Source organism: Etheostoma spectabile, chromosome 20 (genome assembly GCF_008692095.1).
Source record: "Etheostoma spectabile isolate EspeVRDwgs_2016 chromosome 20, UIUC_Espe_1.0, whole genome shotgun sequence".
Taxonomy (NCBI): domain Eukaryota; kingdom Metazoa; phylum Chordata; class Actinopteri; order Perciformes; family Percidae; genus Etheostoma; species Etheostoma spectabile.
The window spans coordinates 12,074,951-12,086,794 of NC_045752.1; the positions used below are offsets into that span (position 1 = coordinate 12,074,951).

Sequence of the window (11,844 nt, forward strand, 5' to 3'; positions counted from 1 at the left end):
CACTGACAGCTACAAAATCAGCCCTTTGTCAAGTGAAAATACATTTTTTTTGGATTATCCTAGACGTAAGGTTTCAGGTTACATAAAATAGGGGACATGTCACTAATTTTAAGGGCATCCTGAACTGAATTTCAAATATTTTGGACTCTTTGCTCATATTGTTTGCTATTTACTACAGGGGACCAAGTGGGAATGTAGGGATTAAAGGCCAGTCTAACTGTTATTACTTGTTACTTAATTGCACCCAATTCTCTCTTTCTGTCCAATAAATAAAACACAATGCTAGATAGTGTTGTACTTACAGCAGTGTGTTTTTAATTTTTTTGGGGGGCTTTTCCCTTTATTAAAGTGACAGTGGATAAACATGAAAGGGGGAGAGATGGAGGGATGACAAGCAGCAAAGGGCTGCAGGTCGGATTCGAACCCAGGACACTGCAGGACTCAGCCAACGTGGGGTGAATGCTTTTACTGGGTGAGCTAGAGGCCGCCCCGCAAAGATGTTTTTGTAAGTGTATCATATCCTTATGATTAAATGGTGTAATGATGTAGATTGTGTACTTAATAAAATAAAATTTGCTATCCTGCTGCAAAGGACATGTTCTTCTGACAATCCATTAAACAGACATATAAACATCATACATACAAATCTCATCTTAAAAGCAGCTCTGTGGCACCTTACAGGGATTCTGCATGGAGGGATGAGGCACTAGCACTGCAGGCACACAGATTGCAGCAGTCAGTCTGTGAGAGCCAAAACACTGGGTGGTTTCAGTGCAGCCCCAGGTCTGCCAGCACGTCTGGGGCCAGCCCGGATCACTAACCCACAAACCAGAAACTTTGCCAACCAACTCAATGCCAAACTCTTACCAGTCCAGCTGCCTCACACATGACTTAGCTTCTACCTCCTCGCTAAAGATCAAAAGGTGCTGATGCTTCCCAGTTCTGCGACCACGGATATTCCAGAAGCTGTTTGCATGCACCGACATGTTTGACTCGGACAAAATAAGAAAAATGGGGCGGAGGAAGATACTACAAAAGATTCCAAGGCTGTGCTGTAATTGTTGATAGGACAGAGCATACTGCAGGCTCATCCTCCCATCCTGGTTTGCATGCAGCACAAGCCACTGCAGGCTCATGGCAGGGTTGGTGGTGAATGTGTTTCCTGTAATTGTATTTCCTCTGTTGTCATTTGGACTGAGTTTGTGTGTTTCTGGGCTTTTTTTCACATTGCCGGGATATGAAAAAGGCTACGCATAAACAAAACCATGTGATGAGGGGATTTTGCAGGAGGAGAGGAGCAGATGTCTCCCACCACACCACTCTGCTCCACAGCTGGACATTGTGTAACAGAGCCATGGCGAGGCAGCGCAGGAGTGGTAGGGAGATGGATGACTGGGTTGGATGGTGCAAAGCTGCCATGTGGCTCCTAAATAACAAAAAGACAGGAGAAAGCCTCGCCACACAGGCCCACAAACACAGACACAGCATTACACCATAGTCCCCAGAGGGACAGAAAAATAAGACTATTTGGATGGTAAGATGTTCCACAGGCAGAAGACCTTGTTACAAAACACAGGGTGACCACAACTGTTTGGCACTGTAATTGTTGACTTAATGTGGGTCACAGAGCGGTAGAGTGTCCCTTCAGAGAGTATAAACAAGCAATGCAGAGTATCTTCTAGGTATAAGTTACATAAGACGTGTGAAACAGCTTAGAACAATCATGTCTTAAGTTTGTTGTGGTCAGTATTATGGGAAAGAATACATACAGTTTTTAAAGCTAGAGGCAGTTTTAAATTTACGCTGGCCCATGGCCTGAGACATGATGCATCAGGACCAAGGGTGGACTGAAGTGTGTGAAAAGAAAACAATAAGGTGTGTAAGTTTCCCCAAAAACAAGCAGACACTTTAATAGCCAGTTCTCCTTCACTAATGATATTGCAGATCATGAGTGAAGGAAAAAATGGCTGTTAATGCACTGTTCATGCTTAATGTAGCAGTTATCACATTGTAGAAGTTGTTCAGAAATAATTTCATTGAAAGTCTATCTCGCTTGTTACTAAAGCAACAGTTTTTTTAGATAAGATTGAGGCTATTCTCATGTCTGTCCTTTTCATTTCAAGCCGGAGCCAGATGTGGTTGTATGGGGGCGGGGGGTTACGTGCCAGACAATTTCTTGGCTGGCGGCAGCAGCAGTTCCTGGAGTCTACAGTAGTTGCCTGACAACCTCACGGTGACAACAAGACTCCAGAAAGTCACTCCTCCGTGCCAATAAATAGTTCGGTACCTCACCAGGTCAAATCGCAAAATGTCTTATAATTTCGTTTTTGAACAGATTTAAAAAAAAAAAAAAAAAAAAACCGGACAAACATAAGTGATCTTTAAAAAGGTGCTGGTACTGTAGGTAGATTTTTTTTTAAACCAAGTTTGCCGTTTTCCCGAAATTCCAGTCTTTAAGCTAAGCTAAACAAAACCTGGCTACAACTTCCTGTTGTATTATGAAATAAATGGTTTGCATTTAGATTGCATATCTACCTCAGAACAAAAACCTAAAACTGAATGAATGGCATTGTGCAGCTTTGAAAGTGTCCACAAGGTCAATTCAGTCTGGAGTAGAGCATTAGACATAGTGTATACACAGCGCAGGGAACAATCTTCTTAACCACCAGATCTATCATGGAGGGCCTTCAGAGTATGTTCACTTTTCATCACGTGAGGCCACAAGAATTCCCACAAAAGCCGACCTACTGTTCCTATCTCAGCATGATTACTGGTTTTAACATCCACGTAGTCACATCGCACGGTCTGCGGTTTGGATTGTTGCAACTCTCAACTAATTTCACAGAGTTACTGAACATGTACTGCAGACAACAGAAAAGAAAGATTGTCCCATTGCACTCAGTTGGCTACAATAATAAGGGAATTATAATAATGAGTTGTCAGATCTAACCAGGCAAACGCAAATGACATCATTATTCCATTTTGATTATGTGTGGCCAATCTAACTCTGGCTCAGTTACAACCTGCAGTCACTGGTTACTAAATACTCACTGTGAGTCTCAAATCTCAAATAATTAGTAATTAGACCTGGTGTATTCATTAGAGTTAAACTCTCTAGATGCACCACAGTACAATATTATAATGAGGCACAATCTGTTTGTGATTGTGTTAGAGAGCATTGTCTTAAGATATATTGCAATTTATTCCTTTTTATGACTTCAAATTTTAATCGCCAAAATCATCAGAAAACTAACACCAGGTGGGAATTTAATCAAATAAATTTAGATTTAAAAAGTTCAACATACCAAAACATTGGCATCCACGCATTAGGATTCAATATGATAACACCCGATAGTGTGCAGTACTGATTCATCCCTGTAGCCTGAGTATCAGGACTCCTACCTCTGCGTCCACACTGCAGGAGCCCTCACTTCTTCTCCTTCAGTCATTCTTTGTTCTTAATGAAGGAAAAGACATGACACTCTAATTAAAACATCAGATTTGAAGAAAAAAAAAAAAAAAAAAAGTTTATTTTTAATTACTAAAAAATACTTTTGCCAACACAGGGTATTGCATACAAAATTTTTACAAACCACATAAGAGGCTTTATGAAACTAAAGCCTGAAAACAGGTATTCATTTAATAGTTGCGGTATGGTACCGAGCTGGGTCCTGCTGTGCTATGACCCCGCAGCATCCTCGTCATCTTCTCTCTGCAGTTGTTCTATGAGCTTCTGCCGCTCAGCGGCCTGCCTCATCCTCATCATCACCACGCTCTCATAGTCGCGCTCATTTGACAGGGCGCCCTGTATGAGAGACAGACAGACGTGGAGAGGTTACATTAACATGAAAAATGATACAAAGACTGTATATAATCTGAAAGCACATATAGTAATCGGTGTAATTTCTGTGCATATGATATATACATATAATACAGACGAAATGTAACAGAGATGTTATTGAGCAAGAATTCGTGAATTTTAAAAGGAGATTAACAAACAATTTTTTGATTAATAGATACGTTGAGCAGCAGAACATTTTCTACTACTTTGATAAGCAAGCAAAAATATGTGTTGAATTGTTTGTCAAACAAAACAAACCAGTTGAAGACATCAGCTTGGATTAAGGGGGTATTTTTCAATATCATCTGACTGTCATGGACCACACAATCAATTAATTGAGAAAAATAATTTAACAGATTAATTCAACAGATTAATTTTATTTGCAAGTCTACTTTTATTATTCATCGCATTAGTCTTGGTACTCCAGCCATTTAGAACTACATTTCTATACAGTTGGGTGACTCAGAAGTTACAGATTAAAAATTGAATGATTAAAATCTAAGCAGTGGAGGCTAGAGATCTAGACTTTTAGTCAAGCTCCAACCACCCTGGTGGTTCCTACATTCCACATAATGTAATATCGCTTGCCAGACCTATCTCCACAGAGCTGTGGAAATGCAACCACTAGAAACTTTAGTAGTCTCTGAGAGCAAACCGAGATAACCCTAATACATCACATTTACAGTGTTCACAGGATGTGTAATACTCCCCACAAGTAAACTGATTTAGGTGTGTAAATTCAGTGTAGTGGCCCGTCAATATTTAAAGAACATTTATAGTGAGCCATTATACTAGAAGGGAATCATAGCAAAATCAAACAGCTTGTATTTTATGTCATGACAATGACTCAGGGCAGTACACACCAATGTCACCATCCACAGTATGTTTGCTTTCACGACAGGGCCTGTGGGTGCACAGCGGAGGAGAGGCGGGCTCGTACGGATGCTCTCATCTCAGTTACCATCAGCATGACGGCAGGGTGAACATGCATGAGGCAGCAGCCCGCAGAGCAACCGTGACAGGGTAATTCCGCTGCCTTAGGTCATTAAACCCCAAAATGAGGCCTGGGATTAAGCCTGGCAGTGGCCCGGCCTCTGTGTGTGTGATTTCTTTGAAGGGCTTGGACGACGATGGCGAGAGATTCACTTACGGGGGGGGGGTAATCAAGCAGGGTGGAACACGGGACACACACACACACACAGCTTATATGTGCATAGTTATAGGTATATAACACACACATATGCATCCATTGTTTTATAGGATAATATCCAGGAAGTCTGCGGGGCCAGTGAAGTGTCTCTTTAAAGAGACAGTGAGCTGCAGAAGAGAGTGAGTAAGTGTGTCCATGAAGGACTCGGCCAGTGAGAGCGATTTCAGGAGGAGAGGTAAGTTTTTGTCAATGCGCTCAAAGAGCATCTGGAAAACATCACGGGGACTCCAGCATTCATGTGCTGAAAGAAATAAGGGAAGTATGGAGGAAGAAGAGAGGGGATGTTACCCTGCCCCCCCCTCCGCCCCTGGATGGAGGAAAGCTGCTATTATCATTCCAGTAATGTGAGCTCAAGCTCTTGTCTGACACGTAACTCTGAAATATCACGCAAACGCCATTAGGTATATAAACAACTCTTACATCTTCAAATTCAACAAGATAAAAGCAAGTATACAAGCAAACTGGTGAGAATAATCCCCTCTTCTTCAGCAAATACTCCACTTTGCCCTGCCCTCTACTGGTCACTAAACTGAAGTGCAGCAAGACATTTCAAGTCAAAATTGGTCCCGACTTAGTGTCCACATGGTGTGTTCAAGGGCGGACTGTACCAGGCTAATAATGTAGGGGAATTCGGAGCATTAGCAGGTGCTTTATGGACAGGGTGACGCATTTCTTCTCAGGATGAGGGATGTTTCCTCGCCTGGGGGTGTTAACTTAAAACATACATGTTTAGCCAGTGCATCACTCTGTAACTAACACTTGGTGTGTATGTATGCGTGCGTGCATGTGTGTGTTGCAGTAACACTGGGGCCCAGGGTGAGTAGGAAACCACAGAACCCAAACAATGGGCCCCAGTGCTAAGCCAAGAGAGAAGGGCACAGAGCCACTGCAGAGTTAGGATGGTAGTCAGACAGACAGACAAACACGAACACACACACACACGAACACACACACACACACACACCATGAATACCACCAGTGCTGTGAGTCAGGCAGTGTATTACACACTCTCACACTCCTTACCACACACAGCAGGAGGCATCTCAAAGTGCAGGTGGTCACTGTGTTACCCCGGCACAAGTTGTCGTATCAGCTGCACATTACACCATTCCGATTTCTGTGTTTGTGTGAGATGTGTGTGTAAGTATGTGTGTGTGTGTGTGTGTGTGTGTGTGTGTGTGTGTGTGTGTGTGTGTGTGTGTGTGTGTGTGTCACGTCAGGTGAAAATCTCCCAAAAATGTTTTAACTGGGTTCGGAACAACAATAACGGTTTTCTTCACATCATTTTCATACTCATGAAACCATTCAGTGACCCCTCATGCCCTACATCACTCATGTTTCTCCACAAATTTGTTTAAAAAGGTTTCTATTTAATTTGTTGCATACACATAAAGATCAGTACACCTGATGTCCCTGTCCTCCGGTAGATCAGAGATCTTCAACAAGGGGTCCGGGACCCTTAGGGGGTCCTCAGAGTTACAGCAGGTGGGGCACCACATTATAAAGGATTTTCTTCAATTTATCATGAATCCAACATATTAGCATATATCAGCTTATCTGTGGAAGTGGCTCAATAGCGTATATGTAAGGTAGTCACCAAGGTAGCCACACACAGACCGTTAATCCTAAGGATTTACAGGGCTTTTAATTCAATGTTTAACATTAAAACATGATTTATAAAATCATATCAACAATATTTATTTTAATAGCTTAGTATTCTATGCACTTAAAAAGGTATGTGTAAAGGCTTTAGGCAGCCCGATTATATATGGATATATATTTTAGTTGAATCTGAATTGTATGTATGTATGTATGTATGTATGTATGTATGTATGTATGTATGTATGTATGTATGTATGTATTCTCACATTATTATCCTTGATGCTTTGGCAATATTGTTATTTCCAACAGTGATGCCAATAATGCAACTTGAATTGAACTGAAAGGGAGACAGAGAGAGAGAGACATATATGTACAAACATCCTTTTGCAGCAATAGGCTAAACAAGGAAGCCATCAAAGTATTTAACTGTTAAATACTAAAAGCCTGAAGTTAACACCACTCTGAGAACATTTGGTTTAACGAGGCCTCTTGGCAGATTCTGTTATCCAAGAAACTTAAACTACACTGTAGTGACTTTTTTCTTAGACTCTATACCATTTCATGCTTATTGTCTCTTAACCTTGCAGTCTGGAAGTTACTAATTTCACAACTGGATTACTCATTGATGACACCATCAGATATCTCTAACTAGATGGCCACTGAGCCAAGAAGAGACTTTACAGATTTTGCTGCCAAAGGAAGAAATGGCTTCTTAACAAGCCTGCTCTGCGGTCCAGTCTAACATTTCTACCTCTAATGCACTCTGGTGAAGTTAATCAAGGAACTATTTATCTGAAGCGTGTGTGGTGGCGTGGTGTGTGTGGTGGCGTGCATGTGTGTGTGTGAGACGGACTTGTGGAGTAAGTGATTTATGAGAAGCGAACACTTATTTTAAAATTAATTTGTGTGTGTGTGTGTGTGTGTGTGTGTGTGTGTGTGTGTGTGTGTGTAGGGGGGGGGGCACTCTCATGCTAACTCAAACAAACAGCCAGCAGGCAGAGGTACTGCACATGCAACACTGGAGCCAAGGTGAAATTCCTCTGTAGACAAAACTCAAACTTTGTAAATGGTGGAGGATTAATCATCATTCATTATAAGACTCAACAGACATACAACCTCAATGGTCTGGTCTATTATTCTGTTTTTGTTAGTGAAGGACAAACACTACATAGAGATTAAGGCCCAAATCTACTTCCTGTATTTAACGCCTTTAATGCACATGCACTGTGATGTGAACATCTGGTTTTTGAATGGAACTCCAAGACAAGACCTCCTTTTATTAAACAGCAAAAGCCAAATATTGTTGAGTTTTACTGTCTGAACAGAATGTAGTGAATACATCTACAAAACATTGACTGCGACAGTTTTTGTATATAAAAGCTGCAGAATTCACACCCCTCCTTTAGACTGTACTTGGAAAGATATTTCCTTTATGTAAAATACAGCTATTTTATTCAAATTTAAATCAAAAAGTCAAGCTGCAATAGAAAAGAGGCATATTGTCTTATTTTTCTCAAATTAAAGTCAGATAGTCCTTGTGACAAAAGCACTGAGATAAAAAGACAAAGCTCATTTTTAGATTCAGCCATAGCATTCAAATGTAAAGTAAGGGGGGGAAAGGCAGCAGTGGACATGAGGTGCCGTTGTGTGTGTGTGGTGTGTGTGTGGTGTGTGTGTGTGTGTGTGTGTGTGTGTGTGTGTGGTGTGTGTGTGTGTGTGTGTGTGTGTGTGTGTGTGTGTGTGTGGTGGTGTGTTGTGTGTGCGTGCGTGCGTGCGCACGCACCACATGCATGTGGTTGTACATGTTCACGGTATTGGACAGAATAGAAGCCTGTTGGACGGAGATAGAGAGCGCCTTTGGAAACTGTTAAAGCTAAGGAAATAAACATTGAAAAAGAGAAATGGCAGCAAAGACCTGAACTCCTGGTGCCCTGGCATTTCTCTTTATGATGGATGAGTTCAGGGATCCTAGAATAAGAAGATGTGGGGGTTTTGGCCTCTTTAATATCTAACAATGCATCGTTGTTAAAGCACAATTATGTCTTTCACATCCTGGCCTTCTGAGAAAAGCCCTTGGATTGCAACAGATTTACCATTAAACCAAAAATGGCCACAGGACTGGTAAAAAATGCAGTCTGAAACTTGATGTCAAAAAGAACTCAGGCATTATGGGGGGAAATAACATTTCAAATGTCTGTGCTCTCCATGTATGCACGTTTGGGTTCCCATATTAACATCCTTACAATTTATATTTAACGTACAGAAGAAAAAGCAAGTTGAATGTATCATGCTGTTTACTGTTCACATCATATCTCCAGTAATCTAAATACCCCGACCATGACTTTACATAGTTAATCAAATTTAGTGCCAGGAGACAGTGCTGTACATTCCTAGCCTACACTGACCACCTACAGTATATCCACGGGAAAGAATTAGTATGTTATGAGTTATGCTTATGTACATTGCATTCTTCAACTCAATCCTGCAAAAACTACTCTCTTAACAGCTCTAAACACAAAATACATTTAATAAGTGTGTAGGCGTAACACAAAGATAAAAACAAATACAAGTTTTATCTGTATAATAGCACAAAATGGCAATAACGATTTTCTGGAAGGGGAAATTTTGCTTATATTGGACAATAAAGATAACGCAAGACCCTACAGCTCTGTAGTATGCATTTTACACCCATTGCCCACCAGAACTCCCCTAAAACCATAATACATCTCAGGTAGATAAACAGATGCTGTGATTTCTTGCTTTAAGTCGATTGTAGTACAAAGTCCTCAGCTCATTTGTAAATGGTTAACATTGTGGGATGGTGCTAGAAAGCAATAAACCAGGCATCACGCATTTACGTTTGAAACCTACATGTAAATAATTAAGTGTGGAATTATTATTTTAATAATAATAGTATTTTTCACCAATGTTTCTCCATTAATTATCTAGCCAATTATCCCTTTACTGTGTTGGACCTTACGTGACTTTACTTGCTTTGTCATGTGTTAATGAGTCTGCACTTAGAATTCAATAGCAAACCACCTGGACTTTGACTGGTGTCGCTGTCATGTGGCAGTCATGCAACAGAGAGTCTGCACTTCCTCTCAGCAGCCAGACAGTTTTTGTTGGAGCGCATTCAAAAAAGCTCATCATTGAGTCATAACTTTGGAGACAAACAGTGACGACAACTGTCGGGATGAGTATTCTCACCAGGACTGATGAAAGGGTATTACAAAGAGTAGCTGCTAGAAACTATCAGAGACAGATAGAGTCATGGACTACATTATTTCAATTACTTCCCAATTTCAAGCACGGAATTGACTGTCTCTTGTCCTTACATACTCTGTGTAATGGATGAACTACAAGTTGAATTATATCAAAGTACATTATGTCCCATGATATTATTTTATTATTATTATTAAATTATCAAAATATGTTGTTCATATAAAAGAATCAAGACAGTTCTTGTTATAAATCTTGTCTAAGTGCTGGCTGTCTGAGGGTCGTGATCAAGCAGAAGCTGGAGAACACACAACAAAAGGGCCAGAAGAATATCCACCAAAGCCTCAGTTTGGGCTTCTAGCGCCAGCCAAAGCAATATCTGGAAACACTTTTGATCCTGCAACAACAAAAACATGCAGCATCCCAGAATTTAGGCCCAGCATAGCTGCATCAAACCACACTGCCCACTATGGTCAGGCCTTAGAAAAGAGGCTCACACAGAAATCCAGCTAGGCCTAAACACATAAGCCCAAAGGCTACATAGCATGACAACACAAGAGTGAGCCCAACCCTGGTAAGACTGAAGGTCTTGTGAGGTCATTCTAATATCGCGTACAAACACTGGCTCTTCACCCTAATTGTCTTCTAGCATGAAAGCAGCTTTATGGTTGTAGGTGGAAGAAGGATGGGGAAAGAGAAATGTTCAAAAATGTTCTGTTTCATTATTGAGTAAATGTTATGATAATTTCATTTGCGTGAGTAATTGTGTCTGGTCTTGCAGGCTGCTCTGGCGCTAGTGCACAGAGCAGGAGAATGAGTGAGGATCAGGCGGCAGGCCTATTGTTTATTGGATCAAATTAAAAGGACTGGAGTAGTGAAAAATGATTTTTCCATTTCCTTCTACCATGCATTTTTAGTGAACAAGGAGAAGCATTGAGATTCTGGACAGAGGGATCCACAGCAGTGTCCTTTCTGCTGGAACACAATGTTCCTTATACAACGTGCTGGCGTGTTGGTTTTAATATATTCTCCTTAAAACAATTACACAGGTTGCAGAAGATTATATGGTTAAAAAAATAATCTTTCCAAACCAATACACAAACAAAAGGGCATGATCAACGAAAGTAACAATTGCTGCCTGTGAGAGCACAACAAAATGCTTTAACCCTGCCATTTGTAATACAAACAAATTGCATAGCGCATAAAAAAAAAAAAACGTTTGCTGCTCTGACACAATTTCCATTCCTGTGTTGCTATAGCATTCCAAAAGCAAAGACAACATGCTGGAGGCGTGAGAATTGGAAATGCAACAAGTTATCTCTCTTGTGCAACCCAGCGTGCCTGTACATACATGTCTGTGTGTCATAGTGTGCTTTGATAACATAGAGAAGCTATAGGCCTCCAGTCAGGCAGAAGGGCCTGTGGAGTGGGCTTGACTCTGGGGCTTTAGACATGCCAACAGCAGGAAGGAAACCAGGAAATCAGTAGAGCACACGGACAATGACATTGAGATTAGAAATCAGTTAACCCCTCCTCTGAGTGACTGACCCGTTTGCTCACTGACTAGGACTTCCTTTTAGACATAAGCGCACACTCTACAAAACACACACACAAACTCAACCTGCTCTACACTCACTAACCTAATCAAACTCAACCTCTTTTACTCTTCCTCTCTTCACAAACAGCTCTTGTAAAGGAGTTGTGCACCATAGTTTCTCCCACATTTCGCAATTTTGCAGGAATTAAATCAGCAGCTCCTGTTTTGCACCCACTCTCGGGCAGGTAATTGGGTGCAGCAAACCAACCAGTAGGACTTACTTTAACACTTATGACTAAAAGGCCAACTCACATGGCAATCAGGATGATATCATCTGATGGCTGGCAACCATTCTACTGTGGGATGACTCTTAGACATAAACTAAGAATTCTTTTTTGAAGAGAAGCCCTTGTACTCTGACCTCACCTGGCT

At 41.0% G+C, this 11,844-nt stretch overlaps 2 protein-coding genes across 2 annotated transcripts in view; one reads left to right on the forward strand and one right to left on the reverse strand.

Annotated features, from left to right (window-relative positions):
- Positions 1 to 3,513: 3,513 nt before the first annotated feature.
- The window catches only part of dnajc17 (DnaJ (Hsp40) homolog, subfamily C, member 17), a 32,786-nt gene continuing 24,455 nt past the window's right edge, over positions 3,514 to 11,844 (reverse strand). Inside the window, exon 11 of the mRNA XM_032501147.1 lies at positions 3,514 to 3,805. Coding sequence (XP_032357038.1) covers positions 3,680 to 3,805 — 126 coding nt within the window. The 3' untranslated portion in view covers positions 3,514 to 3,679. The remainder of the gene's footprint in view (positions 3,806 to 11,844) is intronic.
- LOC116670570 (cdc42 effector protein 3) overlaps positions 11,510 to 11,844 on the forward strand; it is a 5,552-nt gene continuing 5,217 nt past the window's right edge. Inside the window, exon 1 of the mRNA XM_032501150.1 lies at positions 11,510 to 11,844. This exon is cut by the window's right edge and continues 129 nt beyond it. The gene's annotated coding sequence lies outside the window, so the exon portion shown is untranslated.